The 25643-nt window shown below is 39.0% G+C and overlaps 1 protein-coding gene across 3 annotated transcripts in view; it reads right to left on the reverse strand.

Annotated features, from left to right (window-relative positions):
* IARS1 (isoleucyl-tRNA synthetase 1) overlaps positions 1 to 25643 on the reverse strand; it is a 76893-nt gene that overhangs the window by 30325 nt on the left and 20925 nt on the right. For all 3 annotated transcript variants that reach the window (XM_006063093.4, XM_025282056.3, XM_044940283.2), the window contains 13 exons: positions 19327 to 19414; positions 19013 to 19073; positions 15881 to 15976; positions 12959 to 13081; positions 12370 to 12461; positions 11673 to 11771; positions 9474 to 9600; positions 8163 to 8236; positions 7569 to 7763; positions 4971 to 5057; positions 3155 to 3238; positions 1889 to 2033; positions 413 to 533 (listed from right to left, as the gene is read on the reverse strand). In XM_006063093.4, the coding sequence (XP_006063155.2) occupies positions 413 to 533; positions 1889 to 2033; positions 3155 to 3238; positions 4971 to 5057; positions 7569 to 7763; positions 8163 to 8236; positions 9474 to 9600; positions 11673 to 11771; positions 12370 to 12461; positions 12959 to 13081; positions 15881 to 15976; positions 19013 to 19073; positions 19327 to 19414 (1392 nt within the window). The remainder of the gene's footprint in view (positions 1 to 412; positions 534 to 1888; positions 2034 to 3154; positions 3239 to 4970; positions 5058 to 7568; positions 7764 to 8162; positions 8237 to 9473; positions 9601 to 11672; positions 11772 to 12369; positions 12462 to 12958; positions 13082 to 15880; positions 15977 to 19012; positions 19074 to 19326; positions 19415 to 25643) is intronic.

Consider the following 25643-nt stretch of genomic DNA (forward strand, 5'->3'; position numbering starts at 1 on the left):
ACTTATTCACAAAATGAAACAGACTCATGGACATTTAAAAAAACCAACAAACAAAAAAAAACCTTACAGTTACCAAAGGGGAAATGGGATGGGGGAGGGATAAATCAGGAATTTGGAATTAACAGATACAAACTACTATAAATTAAATAAACAACAAAGTCCTATTGTATAGCACATGGAACTATATTCAATATCCTATAATAAACCATAATAGAAAAGAATATGAAAAAGAAAAAAAAAACATATATATCTGAATCACTTTGCTGTACAGAAAAAACTAATGCAACATTGTAAATTGACTATTCTTCAAAAAAAAAAGGTCTATGTTTATAAAGAAAAACAATTAAATACTAAAAGAGTAATTATAAAGAGAGAATCTTCATTCCTGGGAGGAAGGCTAAAAGAGACATACCTGCCATTTCGGTCTCAAAGAACCCAACGAGCGACTGCATAAAGGACAGGACCCACCGGTCTGTGATGTTGGTACTTTCTTTAACCATGTTCTCGTTGTAAAGGAATTCCATTTCTTCTTCCTAGGAAGTGACAATTATTGAAACTTTTTGCATGCATGGGGGAAACCACTGTAAGGAAATGAACTCTTTAAATGATTTAAACTGAAAGAACTAGCCAAACCAAAAAAAAAAAAAAATCACAAAATACAGACTCTATTGGCAATCTAAATTTCTGATTCTTAACAATATTTTCCAAGTAAATGCTAAATTTGGAACATTAAGTCCTCAATTAATGAAATACATTTCTGAATGAACTAAAGAGAATTTAGGAAAAAATGATTCCTATCATCAAAGAGTAATTATGAATTCAGAAATATTTCAAAATCCTGTCAGTAAATATAGTGTTTAGTTACCTTAAATCTGAGGAAGGATGGACAGTAAAACTGGGTAGGAAAGTACAACTATCTATAAGCTGAAAATGAATACTAGGAGTTAATGTCTTTGCTTAATTTATTTTACCCAGAATGCTCTATTTACCTGCTGCTTTTTCCTTTGCAAATCCTCCTTGATCCTTAAGGCCCACTTCACCTGTCCCTTCTCAATAGTATCACCATCAGGATGGCAAGGGAGCAACCATACTGACTCTTGCCCTGATTTAAGCACCCAATGCTGTTGTCTGCATCTTTCTGCCAGGCCCAGATAAGCCCCAGAGATGAGTGGTTTAACCCAGTCTGTTTTCTTGAGTTCCACACAGGCAGAGGTCTGCAAAGTAGGTCCACTTAATGACTACTGGCCTGAGAGGTGGTGGGATCAAAAAGAGGAACAACACTAGGGCCTGGAGAAGACCCTGTTCTTCCTGGGAGGGGGGCTTCATTAGCAGACAAGATGAACCAGAGGCAGAAAAATATATGGGGGCTTCTCAGAGGATGCTTCCCAAGTCAGCAAGTAACTGCTCTGAGACACCTTCACGTGTATCACAACCACTGTTTTTCACCCCAGCAACTCAATGAGAATTTTTCTTGGAGTCTCAGCCCAAATGCACTCATGAAGTGGCCCTTCTTGACCACTCATAGGCAGCAGCCTTTACGAGGCACTCACTCTGACAGTAGCTGACCCTTTACTTGCTTGCTCATCATGAATTTGGCTGGCTAAATGAATATCCAATGCAACTCTTCTTAAACAGGTGAAGCATCTGTGTCTTGCAGAGGTGAGCATCTGCCCAAATGGCAAAGCTCCAGTCCTGTTCTCCTTGGCTCAGCACAGTCCCCAGACAACTGTTGCACCTTCATCTATGGCCTCTCCAACGGCTCCGAGCCCCCACCCATGGGGCCTGCTCAGCCGAATCTCTCATGGAACTCCACCTCACAGCTCACCCCTATCTTTTACAAACCCAGCTCAGCGGGGCAGATCCCACTCCACAGCACTGCAACCCATACCTTCTGTAGCCTTAGTACGTTCTGGATGAAGAAGCGATAGGCATTGTACCAAGGGAGCAGTACATCCTTCAGGACATCTCGGACACCCTCTTCCTTAAAGCGAAGGTTTTCTGCTCTTACCACAGGGGAGTTAATCAGATATAATCTGGAAGAAGAAAAAATTACATGGAAATGGAATGAAGACAGTAAACCAAATATTACTGACATGTTGACAGGGTAATACCCATATCAGCACTTTTTCTGCAAAATGGGGACATTATAAATACTTTTCAAACAGTCTGCTTAAAACTGACAAAGTTCTCACTTTGTGTAAGAGACCTAGAAAATTCTAAAGGGGAGACCAAGAGTGCCACACCAAAATATGGCACTGGACTAACCTAGAATCATGTCCTGGGCTGGTTTGGCACAGGCCCCAGAAGGCATGGCAGCACCAAGAGGAAGTAACCAGGCCCTCCTCCCAGGACTGTATGTTTAGGCATCAGGGATTCACAAGGAACAGCCACACAAGCATTTTGTCAACACAGAGGGACTCAGAGGGCAGAGGTCAGGGACAGTGTTAAACATCCTGCAGGACAGCCTTCAATACAAAGAATAATCAGGCCAAGTAGTCAGCTATGCCAAGGTTGAGTCTAACACATAACTGGGATTGCAGGACACTGAATAAACTGCTCCCAGGCAACATGGGAACCGTGAGTATGCTTGCCCAAAGGCCCTGGGTGTGGGTCTCCTGTTAGTAACAGGAGGATGCAGAACAAGATCTCCATGGTTACTTTTAACCTGAGCACTGAAAAGTTAATAGCTCTATTTCAAGCAGTGTCTTTCTCTAAACAATTTTCAGTATTTTTATTTGCTCTAGCATAAATGTACCTCATATGGCTGTCTGAGGAGTAAGTGCAAAATAGAAATAAATGATATAAGAGAATTTTAATACCAACAAGACAGGGAATCTATAGGAGTAAAGGAGAGGCACCAGCAACTAATTTGAAGTACCTGTGCTACTCAATAAAATCTAACTCAGAGTCTCATATTCCAAAAGACCTCTAGATTTAGAAACATTTTTACAATTTAGAAAACGATCTTGGGGATTTAAAGTCAATAACATATCAATACAATTCCATATAATAGACGTGCATTTTTAAAAAAGAGCTAATTATAAACCAAATTAATAGAATGATTAGCATCACCGAAACCATGACTGTATCACTGAATGTAAGATGCTCACATAAGAGACGACAAATACACACAAGGCAGAGCACTGGTCTGTACCTGAGGGCATCAGCACCATATTTATCAATTACTGAAAGTGGATCTGGATAATTCTTTTTGCGTTTGCTCATTTTTTGACCATCACTTGAAAAACAAAAGGGAGACATCAATTAAATAAGTCAACATCACAGTTTATATATGGCTACAGATTATCTATAATTTGGAATAATTATCTACAGATTATCTATAATTTGGAATAATTATCTACATATTATCTATTATTTGCAAATGGGACACAAGCTACTATTAAGGCACAACAATAAGGTTGTTTTGTTAAAATCTGTGTAAGCTTGTTTCAGACTACTGTAGTGAGTAAATGGAGAAGTTTCAGGATAAATGGCAGCAGGAAGATGTAAGAGTATAACAATTCAAAAACACAGCTTTTGTATTTATCCCAGAGAAATGAAAACTTCGATTCACACAAAATCTATGAAGAAAAGTTCACAGTTTTATTCATAGTTGGCAAACACTAGAAACAACCTCAATGTCTTTCAGCAGGTGAAAGATCAAACTGCGGGTCATCATGGAACACTGCTCAACAACGAGAAGGAACTATGGATACATACAACCACCTAAGGGATCTCCAGGAATTACACCGAACAAAAAAAATCAAGCACAGAACTGGATACAAATCCATTTATGCATCATGCTTGAAATGACAAAATTACAGAGATGGGGAATAGATTAATGGTTGCCAGGTGTTGGAGATTAGGGCTGAAGCTGAACTTGGTGGGGTATGAAGGGGTAGAGAAGGTATGGTTATAAAAGGGCAATAGAGACATCCTGTGATGCTGAAACAGGCCCAGTATTTTGACTGTGCGGGTGGATAGAGGAACCTATACATGAAATATTGCATGCAATAGCAAATGAGTGTAACTGGGGAAATCTGATTAAGATTGGTGAACTGATTCAACAGCCTGATCTTGACGATGTGCTATGGTTTCAAGAAACATGACCACTGGGGAAACCAGGCAAAGCACATAAGTGGTCTCTATTAATTTTCACAACTATAATTCAATAAGATTTCTATTTTTTTTTTTTGAAGCACAGACTGTAGAGCCAGACTGCGTAGGTACAGAACTAGAATTTATCACTCTGTTGCAGTGTAACCTTACTTCTTCTGCACCTCAAATGCCTCAGATGTTGAACTGGACAATTAAAGGACCCATTTCAAATGGCTCTGGGAGTAAATGAGTAAAGATGTATAAATGCTCAAAACAGGGCCTGGGACAGTGCTAGGTGTCATCCCTCACTTTGAAGGGCACATGAAGCAAGATATCTATGTATAATAATTAATTTTCTTGTTTTTGTTTTTACTTTTAATGACTAGAGGCAACAGAAGCAAAGGAAAAAATAAGAGTTCTCTATTATAAGCCTCTAGAACTAATAGGTTCTTCATATATTAAAAAGAGGACAACTAAAAGTACATTAAAGGACCAGTTCATAGATTAAATAAGAGCTATAAGCAAAAGTACTTTATAAAATTCTAAATGACAAATGCTATTTTATCATTAGTAGTATAATGGGACACATGTCCCCTCCTTGGTCCGCCTCCATTAGGCTTAGTTCTTAATGAAGTCCTTCTCATAAGATAGAGGGATATGTAGAGATAGAATGCTACAGGTGGAGAAGGACAGAAGTTGGATGAAAACAGAAAACAGAAAGAAGTATAAAAGTAGAAGGAAGGAAAGAATAGGAACAGAACTGGTGCATTTCTAAATTCCTCTATTCACAAAGAATGGTTAGATCCAACCAGAAAATGCTCTAAGAACAGAGAGGAACTGGAACTCATCATTGTACAAGGGAGTGCACCTGCCTTGCCAGGACAAGTCCATTCACAATCACATTTTTGAATGGTGGCCGTCCAAAGAGAGATGTGGCTAGCACCAGCAGAGTGTAAAACCTGGGGGGAAAAAAACACACAAAGAAACAGTTCAATAAAATAAGAAATAGATTTTAAGCATAGGAAAGAAAACTGTGTTTACTTATTGGACTGAATTTCTATTTTAGGTAAGTTACATTTCTTGATAAGCACTTAAAGCAATGGTTCTTAATCCTGGTGATATATCAGGATCATCTAGGGAGCAGTAAAAAAATTAAGGACAGGACCCACTGTAGACCAATCATACTAGAGCTTTTCACTAGGAATAAAATGTACTTTATTTAAAGCAAATAAAACTCTGGAGTGAGGTACTGACTCTCTGCTGGGGACAGTACTATCACCTGCCTTGGGGAGCTAGTTGGACAGCCACAAGGCAGAGGTGGGCAATGCTGGGTGTTCTTCTCAGGACCTCCCAGAAATGCCAGGCTGAAAATCCAGAGATGTATGTTGCCTTTAGTACAAGGTCATAGGGGACAGCCTGATGACAAAAGACGCAAAAAGCACTCTCATTCAAAAGTCAAAAGGTAGACTGTAGGAACATAGAAAATGTTTTTATTATATCAGATATCATGCATGCCATTTGTTTGCTAGCTAGATTGTTTCCTAAAAGAACCACATCACACCCATGTAAGCTGTCCCAGTGTCATCTAGGACCGGATTTTGCAGTCGAAGAACATCACCAGACACAACTGATGGAGATGGGAGACCTGATCCCTTGAATAAATGATCAGATACCCCTTCCTCTGAGGGCAGGTAAATAGGACCATAGTTCTTAGGAGAGGTAGACCATGCCTGACAGAAGGGGAGGGAGGCAGTGTGCATATGTGGACCCACATGACAGCTTTTAACAGTTGCCAGATCTGGAAATTCCTCAGAGAAACAACTTATTGGTCAATCATCTGGCTTTCTCTTTAAGAATAGCTGTTCCTATAGAAAAATGGATTGAAAGCTAAAAATAGTACATTCCAGAACATTAAGGCTGGAATTCCAACAGTTTGTGAAGACTACTAGCAGTAAAGATAGAAAATGACCCAGCATTCCTTAAATATTCCTTCAGAAACATTACAAATGAAAGTATAATAAGAACGTGGGTCAGTCCAAAAACATTGTTTTTTGTTTCTTTTTTACTTTATTTTTATAGAATCTGAGCTGGCTTTAGAGTGTCAGTGTTCAGCAACAGCTCAAGGAAGGATGGAATTATCTGCTGGTCCTCACCTCCCCAGGTTAGGGTGAAGGAGATTTCATGCCAACAGCTGTAACTCCTCTCAGCTTCCAATCAACGCCCATGGCTCAAGCAAGGGGATAAGGAGTGGGGAGGGGGAAGCTCCTGAGACTCACACATGGCTTGCTTCTCCCTCCTCCCCTTTCCCTTTGCTCCCCAGCAGAGCACAGCTGACCTGAGCCAGCAGTTGGAGGGAGGTGGATGGGACAGAGCACCAAAAGGAAGGAGCCCTCAGCCCAAGGAGGAAGGGACCTAGCGTCCCTCAACCCTGCACCTACCCATGGGAGGAGAAGATGGGACAACTGATATTACTGTTAGTGGTCACAACATTCAGTTCCCACCTGATGTCATGGGGCAAACAGGACTGGTCCAGGTTATACTGAATCACAGCCAGTTTGCAGTCTTTAGATTATGGCTGAAGTCCAAAACGTGTAAGTCAAAATGATCTATGAGGTCAAATCCCAGGCTCTCCACAGGAGACAGACTGATACCCCCAAAGAGGACAATCTCGTCACCAGCAATACAGCAGGGTGGGTGGACAGTCCAGCCAGGCCTCAGTCCTCGTGAGAAAGACTCAGATAAATCTCACTGCTGGAATGGAAGGGCTCAAAATGGTTGGCAGGACCCCTAAAGACATACATGTAACTATCCAGCATTGTGGCCCAGTAATTCATCTTTTTCTAATTAAAAGGATGAGGGCACCACTTTCAGTAAGGCACCAGATAAAACCAGGGTCCTCCTGACCTGCCCTCAGAGGAAGGGGTATTTGGTCTTAATTGTAGCAAATGGGATCTTTGATCTTCCTTGTGGCATGTGGGTCTATGAGTTATGCAAGCAAACTCTTACTCCCATCATGGGCTTTGTTTTTTTTTTAGATTTTAAATCTGGATTTTTCACAAAGTTATGAGGCTAGCCTTAACACCTGAGTACATTTTCAACTATTCCTCAATTTTGTAGCAACCTCCCCAGTATCTTGTATGTAAATACACACTAAATATTTGAGTGAATGATTTGAAGTAAACTAAGAGGGACATATATTGTTTTGTATCACTTAAACTTCCAATATAATGAATCTCTGTATTCAAAAATGTCAAAGAAATAATTCAAACTCTAAAACTACTACAGTAATGTAGTGAGAGATACCTTCTCAAAAGACACTTTTATGGTATGTGGTGGTAAGGTGCAGAGGGCAGGAGGAGAGCCTATCTTGTCTGACACAATCTCCCCAGCACCCAGCTGATTAATACAAAGTAAAATACCTGCTAAGTTAAATCAAATCAATAAATCACTTTAAAGAACAAGGAACATACCATCCTCTGGTTTGGTCAATGCCTTCAGCAATGAAGTCTGCAGGAAATGCATCCTCAAACTCCCTCTTGTTTTCAAACGGATAATGAATTTGAGCATATGGCATGCTGCCACTCTCGAACCAACAGTCAAACACTTCAGAGACACGATGCAACAATCCCTTTCCACAGCGTGAAGGAATGGTCAGATGGTCAATGCTAGTAAACAAAGAAGTAAACGAAGAAATAGCTGCTTCAATTAACTTTAAGCAAAACAGAACACACGGTTTAATTGCCAGAAGGAAACACAATGCTCTCACAGCTCTTTTACATGCAAACAGAAATATTGGCAATTATCACAGGCTTTCAGAAAGTGTCATCAGTACTCAGTCTGGAAGGTTATATATCAAAGTCCCCTGACATCTAACTCAAGGACAGAGGCCACCTTTCCTCAAGATGAAATGAATCATCTACAGCAAAGTAATTTAGCAAACTAGTGTTTGATCTCTTCATGGAGCTCTATGACCTGCAACAGAGACCATGTCTTAATAGGCTAGGACCTAACCCCATACTCTCTGAATGACAGAACTGAAGTGAATCAAACGTGCAGAAACTGACCTCTCTCTGTGGAGATCTGAGATTTTTGTTCCTGATAGTTCTTCCAGTTCTGCTATTGACCCAATACATACTACCTGTCAAAGATAAAAGGCCTCAGAGTCAAAGTTCACATGCAGTTAATTTATGTAACATTTATTTTTAGATTTAGAAACCTTTCATCTTCACAACAGTTATCATCAGTGTGGCTCCTCATGAAAGACTGTGGGAAACTGAATAGGTGAGCAGACTTCACTTCTTCGCTACCTATCCCTGTACCAGAGAAATTCCCGACAGAGAGAGAATTTCACAGCCATCGTCTCAACAAGTATTTCCTGAGGATTTACTATGTCCAAATCTCTGCCAAAAGTAATAAGCGTAAGTGAAATGCCTAGACTATTGCTCTAAGGCATCTTAGTTTATTCCTGGCACCTGAATTTGGCTTTTTAATCCAAAATCTTCTCAAGTCAAAGCTGGAACTAATTTATTGTGTATGAACTGGACCAAATAATTATATTGAAAGATATCAGGATTATGTTCATGCAAGGAGGCTGGGAAAGGGACTTGGCAGGGGATGTTCATAATGGGGAGTCATCAAACAGGAGCCCAGTTCCTACTTACACCAGTAGGAGCTGCTGTAGTTCACACCCAGAGGACATCTGCTATCTAATAAACATACACAGCCTTCTTTCTCTGCCCTTCCTGCTCAGTTCTGAAAAGTCCTCTGATACAGTTATTTCACTCTTGCCTTTCAGGTTCCTATCAGAGATTTACTGAGGTCCCTGGGCTGCTGCTCTTCATAACCGTTCTAATGCTCTTAGCATTCAGCACAGGAAATACATCTTTATGTCTGTTATTATTAATTTACACACACACACACACACACACGTTTGACTTTATAGATTAAAGGTCTGTAATCCTTTGGTAATTTTAAGTTGTCCTTTTTATCACTAAAAGGTTGTTTCAATATACTGCCACTTAGTGCAGGGCGTGGAGTCTTTTCTGTTCATCAAAAACTCCGAGGAAAAAAAGAATCTAAGTAACACAAGATAAACAAGGATTTCCCAGAGACAAATACAACTTGCATTCTTCACTTTTACACAAAGGGAAATTTAAAACTATATTTAATTAAAGAAAATATAATTTAAAATAAATTAAAAACATATTCTTATTTATGTCATGATTTTAGGAAGGAATAAAGAAAAAAAAACCTGATGAAATAAAGGAATGAAATAATAAAGAAACCATATTCTTTTACCCCATACTGAGATACATGAACGAGGTGCTTCTGCAAAAATCAACACGAGGATACATGGCCCTCCTGCCCTTCCTCACCTCCTCGAAGTCACTGCTGACCCACAGTGGGATAGGAGTGCCCCAGTATCTGTTTCTGGAAATTGCCCAGTCACGTGCATCTTTCAGCCAATTTCCAAATCGCTTTTCTCGCACAAACTCTGGGACCCTGCAATAAACATATCAGATAATCACATCAAAACATTAGTAAGTAAACTTATAAAATTACATCTGCATAAGCCTTTGTATAATCCTTTGTGAAATTAACACTCTGGAATCTGTGCACTCACTTCTAGGAGAATGTTTTCTACAAGGACAGTACCAAAAAACCTACAGTGGTTGTTTCTGCTGTGAATTCATCCCAGGGAAGATGCTCTGTAATATGAAACTCCACAGAACATAAGCTTCCCAGTCCTGCTCTCCAACTGCAGGACTGCTGCAATTCTTTAACTAATTACCCTGATCCTACTCAGACCTAGTCTTCCGGTCAACCACACAATAGGGCTTTTACTAAAAGTCACTAGGTAAGGGCTCTTAATCACCTATAAAGTAAGAGTGCGAACGAGTGGGGCTGTTTGTAGTCGGTGGGTAGCTGCCTCTCCAGGCTCACCTGCAGTCCCCCTGCCACTGCGCTTCAGGGTCCAGGAATAAGGCAAGTACTTAGAACATAGCTGCTTACCTCACTGCCTTTGCCTGTGCCATCCCTCCACTTTGATAACCTTCAACTTGCCACCCTCCTTCCCCAAGGTTCCTACAGCTTCTGACTGGTAAATGACTCCTTATTCTTTAAGGTTCAACTTTGCAGAAAATCTTGCCAAGCTTCAAGCCTGAGTTAGGTCAATTTATAGGCCTGTACTCTCTCCCCACAATTCCCAATAAGGCAGCCACACTAATTATCCATACTGAGCACTCCACTAGGAAACTAAAAGGTATAAAAATGAAAAAAAACTACTTTCTCTTGAGAAATCAGGGTCAACTTACTAAGAAATATACAATTTCCTCTTACTGCCCAGAGAGTCTCTCCATTCTTCCAAAGTCAAATGCACTATTTCTTACTTCCCCCAAGAACTTCTTGGAAGAAGTAAAAACTAGTGATTACCCTCAAAACTCTCCGTAAAAAAATGTTCTTCTGGAATACAAAGATTTAGACTTAGATCATTTTTGCACCTACAGTGTACCTGCTTCGTCACCCAGACACATCCGACTCTTTGTGACCCCATGGACTGTAGCCTAGCAGGCTCAGTTACCAAGTCAACTGTTGACTACTTCAGTGCCTGTGTTCAGATAACCCTTATTTTTACTTAATAATGGTCCCAAAGTACAAAAGCAGTGATGCTAGCAATTTGGATACTCTTATTGTGCCTAGTTTATAAATTAAACTTCATCACAGGTGTGTAAATATGTACAGGAAAAGCACCGTATACAACGTATAGGGTTCAGTTGTTGTTTTGTCACTAAGTTGTGTCCAACTCATGACCGGTAGCCCACCAGGCTTCTCTGTCAAGGGATTCTCTAGGCAAGAATACTGGACTGGGTTGCACTTCCTTCTCCAGGGGATCTTCCTGACCCAGGGATCAAACCTGTGTCTCTTGCACTGCAGGCAGATTTTTTACCACTGAGCTACCAGAGAAATACATTTAGGATTCAATACTATCTGCGTTTTCAGACATCCACTGGGGGGGTCTTGGAACACACCCACCATGGCAAAAGGGAAAAACTACTGTAACACCTCTCTGCAATTTAGATATTAGCTGAGAAGAACAAGGATTCTATCCTTGCAGTGTTTATCTATGAAGCCAGAGTACACAAGGCATCACCGTATTTTAGGAACTCAATAAGTGTCAAAAATAAAGTATTAAATGGCTTCTGTAGTACCTCCAAAGATAAATTTTTATCCTGAAAATGACTATCACTTAAAGCTAGGGGATTCTGACAGTTTTCCAAAGTCATTCAGATCAAATGAATGGCAACTTCTCATTTTCACTGGGTTAAGAAAAATATTCCCCTGTATGTCTTATCATGAGGTACGACATATCCCCTATATGTCTATCATGAGAGGGATTCTGCTTCTGTTATACAAAATTATTTAAATTATTCTGTGTTCCTGAATAAACAAAATAACACACAGCTATTACTATACAATTAAAGATGGCTTTTAAAACAATTATAATTTGGAGGAAGTGTAAACCAATATTAACTACTGACAAAGGACATTATGAAGACACACAGTTAACTGCTCACCAGTAACACAGGTCATTGTTCCTCAGCAGCTGATCCACCATGTGCTCCACCCTAACGAACCAGCTAGGCACTGCTTTGTAAATGAGTGGAGTGTCTGACCTGGGAAAGCAAAAATGCAGAATGTGGCTGGTCAGACTGAGGTATGCAGGGACCCAGGGTAAGACTGACCTTTAGTTTCTTAGTCACATGACCATCATGTATCAGGTCTTCTACTGCAAATACTAGTGTCTATGTCATCTCCCTCCACAATAGGTGGAAAATGAAAGTTAACAAGAGAAAAACTGTAGTTCTGCTTGTGTGACAGCTGTCTAAGAACTGATGTCAACCTCAGCAAAGAGGAAACAGGAATGAAACATGATGCCACTGAACATTCCATTTTAACCCACATCTTCATAGTATGATGTCGGACATCACATGATATTTCTCACTAAATTCCATTAGAAAATTGTAGAGATATATCTCATCCTAGAGAAATGTGATCTCAACACAAAAGATACTGGTACAGATCTATTTTTCTAACATCTAAAGATAAAATAACTATATATGTGAATTCATAAAATTCTCATTAAAACAAAAATGAAGTTTCCACACACTAACTTGAAAGGATACAAATGAGATGGGAACCATGAAATGATGAAATGGGTTTACATATCAAGTATATTCACAAATCTGAAGCTCTAGCTGTATTTCATCTCACCTCCAACAAAAAGGGTAGCTATGGGTGAAGGTGCTGGCAACAAGAAGTCGACCTTGTTCCTTTAGAGTCTTGATGATATTTTTGTCAGCCTCCTATTTTTAAAAAATTAAAATCTAGCCATTAAAATATCCCAAATAATTACTAATACAATATAATTAAGTATATTACTAAAATCTGTTATTTTGTTTCCTTTACAGTGAATAAAACACATAAATAACAAAAGTATTACAAAAATACTTGGTCTATATGTCAGCTACTGTATAACATTAAGTACTTTTAAAGTATGTTCCAGATCATTTAAGAAATTAAATTTTCAATTAGCAGTGATTACACAAGGTCAAAAAGCTGCTTCCTGAGTCACAAACCAGAGTTCATTTTTTCTGATTCCTACCCTTGAAATTACAGCATGCATCCTCTGAAGATATTAGACCTTGGAAAGCAGCTGATCTGATTTTATATGCTGAAACAAAACAAAACCAACTTCCTGGGGAAAAAAAAATATCCCAGATATGAAAGCTATTTAACAAAAACTAATTAATGAAAGAAGTAGGATGAAACTGACACCTTTCGAAGTCACATAGATACAAACCTTCACATACTGTCCTGCAAAATCTGTCACTTCAGCTGTAAAACAGCCTGAGGCATCCACAGGGCAAATAGGGAGAGAGTCTTTCTGAATGATGTTGAAATCCATACAGATCCGATAATCGTCCTAGGGCAAAGGAAAAAGGAGGAAGGGAAGTACAAAATAGTTATGTGTGGATGTGGCAGGAGAAAAGCATCTCAGGCAACAGATTTATAGAATTTTTCAGTATCATGACCTATAATTGTAACCAACTTTTGTTATTCTCTCAACTGAAGTTAACTCAAGGATCATTCAGAGACTCCAGAGCCCTACAGCAGCATTTTAGATCTGGTAGACAGAGTGCCTGAAGAACTATGGACGGAGGTTTGTGACACTGTACAAGAGACAGGGATCAAGACCATCCCCAGGAAAAAGAAATGCAAAAAGGCAAAATGGCTGTCTGAGGAGGACTTACAAATAGCTGAGAAAAGAAGAGAAGCAAAAAGCAAAGGAGAAAAGGAAAGATATACCCATTTGAATGCAGATTCCAAAGAATAGCAGGGAGAGATAAGAAAGCCTTCCTCAGTGATCAATGCAAAGAAATAGACGAAAACAATAGAATGGGCAAGTCTAGAGATCTCTTCAAGAAAATTAGAGATACCAAGGGAACATTTCATGCAAAGATGGGCTCAATAAAGGACAGAAATGGTATGGACCTAACAGAAGTAGAAGATATTAAGAATAGGTGGCAAGAATACACAGAAGAACTATACAAACAAGATCTTCATGACCCAGATAATCACGATGGTATGACCACTCATCTAGAGCCAGACAACCTGGAATGCAAAGTCAAGTGGGCCTTAGGAACCATCACTATGAACAAAGCTAGTGGAGGTGATGGAATTCCAGTTGAGCTATTCCAAATCCTAAAAGATGATGCTGTGAAAGTGCTGCACTCAATATGCCAGCAAATTTGGAAAACTCAGCAGTGGCCACAGGACTAGAAAAGGTCAGTTTTCATTCCAATCCCTAAGAAAGGCAATGCCAAAGAATACTCAAACTACCGCACAACTGCACTCATCTCACACACTAGTAAAGTAACGCTCAAAATTCTCCAAGCCAGGCTTCAATAGTACGTGAACCATGAACTTCCAGATGCTAAAGCTGGTTTTAAAAAAGGCAGAGGAACCAGAGATCAAATTGCCAACATCTACTGGATCATGGAAAAAGCAAGAGAGTTCCAGAAAAACATCTATTTCTGCTTTATTGACTATGCCAAAGCCTTGGACTGTGTGGATCACAATAAACTGTGGAAAATTCTGAAACAGATGGGAATACCAGACCACCTGACCTGACTCTTGAGAAACTTGTATGCAGGTCAGGAAGCAACAGTTAGAACTGGACATGGAACAACAGACTGGTTCCAAATAGGAAAAGGAGTATGTCAAGGTTGTATATTGTCACCCTGCTTATTTAACTTACATGCAGAGTACATCATGAGAAACGCTGGGCTGGAAGAAGCACAAGCTGCAATCAAGAATGGTGGGAGAAATATCAATAACCTCAGATATGCAGATGACACAACCCTTATGGCAGAAAGTGAAGAAGAACTAAAGAGCCTCTTGATGAAAGTGAAAGTGGAGAGTGAAAAAGTTGGCTTAAAACTCAACATTCAGAAAACGAAGATCATGGCATCTGGTCCCATCACTTCATGGCAAATAGATGGGTAAACAGCGGCTGACTTTATTTTTTGGGTCTCCAAAATCACTGCAGATGGTGACTGCAGCCATGAAATTAAAAGACGCTTACTCCTTGAAGGAAAGTTATGACCAACCTAGACAGCATATTAAAAAGCAGAGACATTACTTTGTCAACAAGGTCCGTCCAGCAAGGCTATGTTTTTCTAGTGGTCATGTATGGGTGTGAGAGTTGGACTATAAAGAAACCTGAGTGCAGAAGAATTGATGCTTTTCAACTGTGGTGTTGGAGAAGACTCTTGAGAGTCCCTTGATCTGCGAGGCGATCCAACCAGTCCATCCTAAAGGAGATCAGTCCTGGGTGTTCATTGGAGGGACTGATGTTGAAGCTGAAACTCCAGTATTTTGGCCACCTGATGTGGAGAGCTGACTCATTTGAAAAGACCCTGATGCTGGGAAAGATTGAAGGTGGGAGAAGGGGACAACAGGGGATGAGATGGTTGGATGGCATCACTGACTCAATGGACATGGGTTTGGGTAGACTCCGGCAGTAGGTTATGGACAGGGAGGCCTGGCATGCTGCCGTTCATGGGGTCACAAAGAATCGGGCACGACTGAGCGACTGAACTGAACTGACCCTGGGAAAAATTTTAAGTTAATCACACTGCATAGCTCTGAAGAAAGAAATCAAAGTCTCTCTTCTGATCATATAGTATGTAGTCAACAACACAGCAGAGGTGATGGAACTTTTCTTCATTTTGATGGCTGTGGTGACTGTATAACTCAATGTGCCCTTGTCGAAACTCCCAGCTGCGTATCATAAAACGCAAAGGACAGTCCCTCAGTCTTGTCCGACTCTTTGTGATCCCATGGACTGTATGTACCTCACCAAGTTCCTCTGTCCATGAAATTCTCCAGGCAAGAACACTGAAATGGATTGCCATTTCCTTCTCCACATAAAGCACAAACTGTATAGCAAATATTTAAATAACAAATGGATAAAACACTGCATGCCTTTTAGAAAGACAAAATGCCTAGCAACGCTCAGGATTTAGCCTACCATTTTCAGAACCAGCTCAGGATGGAAAGGAATTTCAGATGCAACTTTTTTCTCTTTGGGAGGAGGTATCTCCACAGTCTGAACAACAGTGAGAAACATCTTTCTGTGATACACATACACACACACACAACTTAGTGGCCAATGACATTTACTTCTCATAAGTACACTTGCAAGATTTATAGTACTCACAGCACCGAAGTAAGGAGCTTGGTGTACAATCCCAGTGCCTTCTTCCTCTTTCACATAGTTGTCAACAAGCACAGTAAAAGCACCACTCTCTTTACACTGGAAAAGAAAGGTTATCGGGCTTAAAGAATAAAATAAAACCATATCATAACATTAATAATAGATTTTGGTAAGACCCTGAAAAAATTTTAACACTTAATTTTTGGAAATAGAATGGACAGAATAATTCAGATTGGGAAGAAATGTGCCAATTCAAATCATTTCCATGAATAACAACAGTTCACCATTTATAAATGAAATCGTTATCCAAAGACTTACAGATAAAAATTTCTTCCTTAGTCACAAAACTTTTCATCAGTTCTTCCAACCTCACCCCTGCCCCAGTAAGCAGTTTATCCTAAAATGTCTCAGAAGATGTGCTCCCTCAACAATTCCCCTCCTGCTGTATTTCCAATCACTGAAAACACTTTGCTGCTGCTCCTTTTCCTTTCAGGTCAGCTCAGGTTTTCAGTAATAAAAGGCAAACTTTGAAAGAATCAGGATGGGAGCCAAGTTACGAGTTCTAGATTCAGGTACTCCAAGTACTGTAACACTGAGGGGAATTGCTTTCAGTTTGATTTTTTTGGTAACAGCTGAAGTCAGGTTTATACATATAAGACTACAGACCTACTTTTCCTACCTTCGTCTCTTAGTATTTCTTTTCACATACCCTTTGTTTCAGTCAAACTGACCCTGTGCTTTCTTATCCCTCTGCCTTTGTAAAATGTACTTTCAGAAATGATTTTCACATTGAATCCTATAATACTGTCAAAAAGGCATTGGCAGTCCCATGTTTTAAAAATATTCTGGTTGTATTTCAATTTCACAGGTGAACAAACTTTGGACAAAGATGGAATTGTTTGTCCAGATTATACAACTAAGTAATGATGAAGCCAGGCCTCCAGTGATGAAGGCCTTTGGGTTCCAAACACAATTTTATATTCAACCACAACACAGCTCTTTAATTCTTTGGCATTCACTTAAAATTAAACTTGAAAAATAACTCTGAATTTTTAATTGCTATAACCCAAATCACCTGGAAACATTTTTGGTGTGGTGTAATAGGTGCTTTTCAATAGTTTAAACTTGGAGAGATAATATGTGTATCCTCAGAATCAGACGTAAGAAGAGGGAATACAAAGGATCCTACTGTTTTAACTGTAGACAAAGAAATGCTGCATTGCGTTCCTATTTCTTGAAGTCAAGTTTGAGGTATTACCCCTGCTGAATCTTAGGGGGCAGGGTCTGAACTGGGTTAGCATTCACACAGAGAGCTATAGTGTTGCACTTCACAGACAGCATCTATTCTCATAGCTCCCACTTAAAACTTCAGAACATGGGTATTTTACGTATACACCAGATGATTTTTGTTTTAAGTCAAAGAACTTGCAGCATCGTTCTAAAACTTACCAAATGTTCTAGAAATTTTATGAAGATAACTGAACGCATATTCCAGAGAGATTCGTGACTTCACCCAAAGTTCCTATCTATTGTGTCCATGTACATTTTCTGAAAGGGCTCAACTTTCCTTAGGGTCTCAATAGGGTCTTCCCAATAGGGTCTATAATTCAGAAAGGTCACTGATACAGTGCAAGCGTTTTAAGACAAATAAAAACAAATATTTTAAAAAAATGTTAAGATACAGAAGACTGGAGTAATGATATTTTTCAGAGGGAGAAATCAAAGAAATGTTTCAGAAAATGCTTTTCCCAGAGGGCATCTGAGTTTACTGTTGAAGAGTGTCAAGTTGATATGACAATAAAGAAAGGTGAAGGTTTTTTAAAAACAGGAGGAAAACTTACAAAGGCAGGGAGAGAGGAAAAGAAAGGACAAGTTTGATGGAAGCAAAGGGTATGTTTAAATCAACATTAGGAGACATGGTTAGAGAGCGGGACTGCCCTGTATCGAGTAGAGAACGCCTAGTGAAAGACCAGGTAAAGCATTTGGCAATCCATTAGCGACAACACGCTATGAGGAAGAATGCCTTTAGTCAGGAGATAAGAAATACGGGAAAACACTCAAGTGCACAAAAGTATAGACACAGGTGTTGCTGTGGACAAAGCCCTCCTGCATTAGTCAAACTTATTATCTCCACACTGAACCAGATCAGAGGTAAGTGAATATTTTATCCCAGCCTGTGATGTAAGCTTTTGCTGGCTAATGCACGTCCAGCTGAATATAATTTCCAGTGTGTAAAACCAGGTCTGAGGGTGTTGCTCAGTATTTCGCTCCAAGACCTATAAATAAGAACCAATACAAGAGGTCTCCCCTGGTGGCTCATATCTGCCAATGCAGAAGATACGGTTTCGATCTCTGGTCCAGGAAGATCCCACATGCCTCAGAGCAACTAAGCCACAACTACTAAGGCTGTGCTCTACAGACCAGGAGTCGCAACTACTGAAGCCTGCACACCGAGGGCCTGTGCTGCTCAACAAGAGAGGCCTGTGTGCTGAAACTAGAGAGTGGCCCAGCTCACCGCAACTAGAGAAAGCCCGTGCGGCAACGAAGACCCAGGAAAACCATAAATAAACAGATTAAAGAATCAACAGGAAATTCCTATTGTTTTCATTTTTTTGTTGTTGCTGGAGTTTACAACTACAGCCGTGGATTCTGTTGACAGAAAATGAAAAACCACATAAAATAGTTCTGTGACTCGGATGAAAATTAAGTTACTAAATGTCTGAGCTTAAAGAACTTACCTCACAAATTCCTTGAAATGAACTGTTACTTTGACACACAGTTTTATTCTGAGTACTATTTTAAATTTGTAAAAACAAATCCCAAACAACACCTGACCTCAATGACTTTCCTGGGTGACAATAAGCAAAACAAAATATACACATATAAATCTTATCAAACATAACTGATTTCATACATAATTTGAGAAAACTACTTAAAATTTTATATAGTATTTTAATTATTAAAACAAGAAGGCAATATGAACAGAATTTAATTTTTTAAATACCTAAACAAAAATTTTTTGGATTCAGGCACACTTATATAAACAATATAACCAATAAGACAACATGAATATCACTCCAGTTATCAAACACATAGGTTGTGGAGAGTGCCTGTGGTAGAGGGCTCTAAGCTTACCTTTACAAAATAGTCAAACAGAGGCCTGTATTTCTTGCCTCTGAGAGAGGCACCAGGAAATCTAGAAAAAAAGAGAAGTAAACTCACAATTAAAATCAAAGAAATGAGGCTGCAGCCACATCAAATTACCATTTCCTTCTGATTTCCTTGTTCCTAAGTCATTAGTGCTAGAACATGTGACTTGAATATATTTGATTAAGCTTGAATACTATATATAGCTCTTGGGCAATAAAGTATCTCACTTTTTAAAACTAAAGACACACACACACACACACAGATGCACACATGTATACATCAATGATTTGTATATTCACCTTTCAAGGATCTCATAGTCACTCTCCGATTTATAGAGGGCTGATAATCTGGCTTCCATTAAAATGTATAATTTTCCTCTGACAGCATCTATGAGAGCAAGGGAAAATGTGGACTTCAATGACATGCATTGATATTTTCTGAATAAAAAACAGAACACAGGGTTCACCAACCAGAAAAGTTGTATATAGGCAGATGAGTGAGTGACGTGACTGGAATCTTAGGCAAAGGGCCTTCAAGGGTGTCACGTTCACTGCACCACGGCCATGACCCAGAGGTGACACCAGTACACTTATACAGACAGAAACGCACTTGCCTACAGAAGTAGAAGTAGACACCACAGGTAGCTTCTATGGTGGAAACAGCACCTTTCTGACAGATAGCATTAGAAACTAACTGTTGGTTCTTAGATTCTCCTAAGGCATAGCTAAATAAAGGTAAAAGTATCTGTTTTCTGACTACCAATCCTTTTCCATTCCTTTCTCAATATTATTTCTTGATAGTACAAGCTACTGAGAATCAAACTGTCTTATAAGATGAATTTCTTTCTGGCTATGAGCTTTTCCTTCTTTCCTTAGCTTCCCCCTGCTCTCCATAAACTGCTGAAACCTGGTCATCTGAATTATATTCTCCCATTCCTGTTCATTTTAATTCACCAATAATAAGAAATATATATTTGGTCTTAGTCTCTGTTCTGGCATGGGTGCCTGCTCTGTCACTTCAGCTGTGTCCGACTCTTTGCGACCCTGAAGACGGTAGCTCACCAGGCCCTTCTGTTCATGGGCTTCTCCAAGCAAGAATACTGGAATGGGTTGCCATTTTCTCCTCTAGGGGATCTTCCGAACCCACATATCAAACTCATGTCTGTCAGTATCTCTTCCATTGCAGGTGGATTCTTTACCTACTGAGCCACCTATTCTGGCAGAGCTCTTATATCTCTTGGAATTTCTTAAGTTATGGGAGCCATAAATGTGCCTTTTGTTGATAACAAAACATGCTATGAGGTAGTACACCCCAGTTCTGGAGACAGAAACTTGAGACCCTTCCAGATCTCTCTGTGCACTTCACTTGGCCATTTGAGTGTATCCTTTACAATCCCCTTTTATACTTTAACTGGTAATCTCAAGAGTACAATGATCTCTGAGTTCTGTGATTTACTCTTTGGACCCAAGGAGGAGGTCATGGGTTGGTTAGAAATCTAGGTGACAACTAGAACTCATGACTGACATCTGAAGTGTGGGTAGAGTAGCCGAGGGCTGTTTTGTAGGACTAAGCTCTTAAACTGTGATACCTGACTCTTCTCCAGACAGCTAGTGCTTAAATTGATTTAACTGTTTGGCAGTGTTGAGAAAACACATATTGGAGATTCCTAATAGCAATGATATGCCACTTCGTTGAATCTCAGGTTCCTGGGCTGCTGAGTAAAAGTACAATAATCTGAAAATTACAAGAAAATTTTACTTTTCATCTCTATGTATAATTTTAATTTTTTTGTGTTAATTTCAACTTGTTAATTTTTTGATCAGAAAAACACTCGAGGATGTTTTTCCGATTATGTCTAATAGTTTTTCAAAAACGTTTTTATTCCAAAAAGAAATGTAATTTTTTTTCTTTTTTAACCATTGTGTCAAAAAGAATAAAAAGCTAGGAATAAATCTACCTAAGGATGTAAAAGACCTTTACTCCAAAAATTATTTGACTGATGAAAGACATCAAAGGTGACACAAACAGATGGAAAAATATACCACATTCTGGGACTGGAAGGATCAATGTGGTCAAAATGATTATACTACCCAAAGTAATCTACAGATTCAGTGCAATTCCTATCAAATTACTAACAATATTTTATCAGATCAAAAAATTTTAAGATTTGTATGAAACACAAAAGATCTCAAATAACCAAGCAATCTCAAAAAATGGAGCTGGAGGAATCAGGCTCACTGACTTCAAACTCTACTATAAAGCTACAGCAATCAAAACAGTATGGTACTGTTATTCTTTATTTATTCTAGAGTAGGGAAATGATGTCAGACAAAAACCAAATTTGAGAGACTTTCTCATTCAAGTTCAAAATGAGTTCAACAAGCAGCAGTTCAAAAAGCAGCAGAGACAACTTACAACCTCAACAACAAATTTGGCCCCGGAACTGCTAATGAATGTACAGTGCAGTGGTTGTTCAAGAAGTTTTACAAAGGAGACAAGAGCCTTGAAGATTAGGAGCAGAGTGGCCAATTATCGGAAGTTGACAATGACCGACTGAGAGCAATCATCAAAGCTGATCCTATTACAACTACATGAGAAGCTGTCCAAGAATTCCAAGGTTGACCATTCTATGGTCATTCAGCATTTGAAGCAAATTGGAGAAGAGAAAAAGCTCAATCAGTGGGTGCCTCATGAGCTGATGGCAAATAAAAAAATTGTCATTTTGAAGGTCCCTCTGCCCAGGAAAGAGTCAAATCATTTCCAGTTTTAGAAATATACTGGAAGCTAACTGGCTTTGTTGTGCTGTTTGAAACTCATTATAGGATTCTCCTTTCAAAATATATCTTGGTATATAACACCATACCTATGTATTCACCACTAGACAATTATTTCTTAGAGGCTTTCTGGGTTTCTAAGAAATTTTATTAATAGGCAAATTTCCCTGGGGTTATTAGCACCTAAAAGTGATTATGATATACCTAAGTACAGATTCTCAAACAATAAATTGTAAGACATGTGACCAAAGAGTTCATGCTACCTCCCAGCCCCAACAACTTTACTGATTCTAGTAAACATTTATTTCTTATATAACATGCAGTATGTTAATTTAAGTTATAATTTTAAATCATGCCCTGATTACTAATAATGATGTCTACTTAAAAATCAAATATTTTTTAAACTGTAATACATTTAGGCATGACAATTAATTTCCTAAAAAGTTTTAGACATTATCTAACATTGTATCCAACTCAGTTTTCTTAATGAATTAACTGTGTGCTGTTTCTAGTGTGACCCATCTACTGTTTATTTATTTATTGAATACTTATCTTGTTCCAGATAATGGGATATAAGGGCATGCTGCTGCTGCTGCTGCTAAGTCGCTTCAGTCGTGTCCGACTCTGTGCGACCTCATAGGCGGCAGCCCACCAGGCTCCCCCGTCCCTGGGATTCTCCAGGCAAGAACACTGGAGTGGGTTGCCATTTCCTTCTCCAATGCAGGAAAGTGAAAAGTGAAAGTGAAGTCACTCAGTCGTGTCCAACTCTTCGCAACCCCGTGGACTGCAGCCTACCAGGCTCCTCTGTCCATGGGATTTTCCAGGCAAGAGTACTGGAGTGGGGTGCCATTGCCTTCTCTGGTATAAGGGCATACCCCTCAACAATACCTATCCAGGTCCTGCCTTCCACAAACTCCGGGAGTTAGGATTTTTTTTGTTATTTGCTAATAACAATACCCTTGGGAACTCCAGGGCAGTACAGTGATCAGGACATGGTGCTTCCATTGCCAGGGCCCAGGTTTGATCCTTGGGTCTGGGATCCTGTAAGCCATGTGGCATGGCCAAAAAACAAACAAACAAAACACCTCAACTGTATCCTGATAATCTCTCTCTGTAGCTAAATGAAATTACTCTAATAAATGCCTTTTAGAGGAAATATACTTCAATATAACAAAGGCCATATAAGAGAAGTCCACAGCTAACATCATATTTATGGGGAAAAAGCTGAAAGTGTTTCCTCTAATATCAACAAGATGAAGACACCCACTCTCGACATTTTTATTTTAGTACTGAAGTCCTAGCCAGAAGAGTTAAGTAGGAAAAACAAAAGAAATCCAAATTGGAAACAAAGAGGTAAAGCTCACTATTTTCAGATGACATGATATATAAAACCCAAGACGCCGTCAAAAACTTAGAACTAAAAAATAAATGCAGTAAAGTTGCAGGATACAAAATCAACATACTGAAATTCACTGCATTTCTACACACCAATAATGAACTATTATAAAGAAAATAATTTCATTTACAATTGTATCACAAAGAATAAAATACCTAGGAATAAGCTTAAGAGTAAATGAAAGACCAAGACACTGAAAAGTTTAAGACACTGATGAAAGAAATTGAAGACATAAATAAATGGAAAAGAATTCCATGTTCAGGGACTCGAAGAACTAACAGTGTTAAAATGTCCATACTACTCAAATAATTCTAGATTCAGTGCAATTCTTGTCAATATTTCAATGGCATTTTTCACAGAAATAGAGTCAACATTCTTAAAATCTATATTGACCCACAAAAGATCCTAAAAAGTCCATTCACTCTTGAGAAAGAAGAACAAAGCTGAAGGCAGAACACTTATTTATTTCAAACTATATTACAAAGGTCCAGTTATCACAACAGTATGGAACAAAACAGAGTCCAAAAATAAACTCGCATATATATAGATAATTCATTTACAACAAAGGAGCCAAGAATATACAATAGAGAAAGGAGAGTCTCTTCAATAAATAGTGCTGGGAGAACTAGATCACTCTCTCATTCCATGTACAGAAATTAACACAAATGAATTAAAGACTTGGACATAAGGCCTGAAACCCTAAGATTCCTAGATGAAAACATAGCTGACTGGACTTCCCTGGTGGTCCAGTGGCTAAGACTCTGTACTTTCACTGCAGGGGGCATGAGTCTGATTACTGCTCCTAGTTGGGGAAGTTTCACATGCTGCTCAATGTGGGGAAAAAAAAACAAATCCCCACAAAACATATTTGATAAACTCCCTGACGTTGGTCTTGGCAATGTTTTTGTTTGTTTTTGACCTGACAACAAAAGAAATCAGAAGCTAAAAACAAAAAAGTGGGACTATATCACACTAAAGCTTCTGTATAGCAAAAGTAATCAACAAAATGAAAAGGCAATCATGCAAGAAAATATCTGTATATCAAATATCTGATAAGGGGCTAACATCAAAATTATATAAAGAACTCACACAATGCAACAGCAAATGAATAAATAAATGGGTAGAAGATCTGAATAGATATTTTTCTAAAGAAGACATACAGATATCCAACAGGTACATGAAAAGATGCTCAATATCACTAGTCATTATGGATACGCAAATCAAAACCCTAATAAGGTATCACCTCATACCTGATGGAATGGCTGTATTTACAAGAGACAAGTGTCGGCAAGGATATGGAGAAGACAGAACCTTTGTACACTGCTGATGGGAATGTAAATTGATGTAGCCACCATGGAAAATAGTATGGCAGTTACTCAACAAAGTTAAAAACACATATGATCCAGTCATTTTACTTTTGGGTATTTACACAAAGAAAATGAAAACACTAACTTGAAAAGATATCTGCAACCCATGTTCACTGTTGCATTATTTACAGTAGCCAAGTCTTAGAAACAACCTGTGTCCATCAGTGGATGGATGGATGAAGAAAATCTGGTGTGTGTGTATATATATATATATATATACAATGAAAAGCTATTTGGCTATAAGAAAGAATGAAATTTTGCTGTTTAAAACATCATGGATAGATCTTAAGGCCATGAGGCTAAGTGAAAGAAGTCAAAAAAAGACACTTATCATCTCACTTTTATGTAGAATAAAAACAAAATCCAAACAAAAATAAATCTCATGGATACAGATAACAGACTGGTGGTTACCAGAGGCAGGATATGAGGAAGAGGGGATGACAAAATGAGTAAAGGAAGTCAAAAGGTATAAACTTCCAATTATAAAATAAGGCATGGGGATAAAATTTATAGCATGGCAACCACAGTTAATAATACTATACTGCATACTTGACAGTTACTAAGAGAGCAGATCTTAAAAGGTCTCACCACAAGAAAATAATTCTGTAAGTATGTATGGTGATGGATATTAACTAGACTTGCTGCTGCTGCTGCTGCTAAGTTGCTTCAGTCGTGTCTGACTCTGTGCAACCCCATAGACGGCAGCCCACTAGACTCCCCCATCCCTGGGATTCTCTAGGCAAGAATACTGGAGTGGGCTGCCATTTCCTTCTCCAATGCATGAAAGTGAAAAGTCAAAGTGAAGTCGCTAAGTCATGTCTGACTCTTACTGTGATGTTTATTACCCAATGTATACAAACATCTAATTACTTTGCTGTAAACCTGAAGCTAATATGTGCTACGTTGTTTCAGTTGTTTCAGTTGTATCCTAATCTTTGCAACCCTATGACAGTAGCCTGCCAGGCTCCTCTGTCCATAGGATTCTCCACGCAAGAATACTGGAGTGGGTTGTCATTTCCTCCTCCAGGGAATCTTCCTGACTTAAGGATCAAACCCAAGTCTCTTGCCTCTCGTGCACT

Source organism: Bubalus bubalis, chromosome 3 (assembly GCF_019923935.1).
Source record: "Bubalus bubalis isolate 160015118507 breed Murrah chromosome 3, NDDB_SH_1, whole genome shotgun sequence".
Taxonomy (NCBI): domain Eukaryota; kingdom Metazoa; phylum Chordata; class Mammalia; order Artiodactyla; family Bovidae; genus Bubalus; species Bubalus bubalis.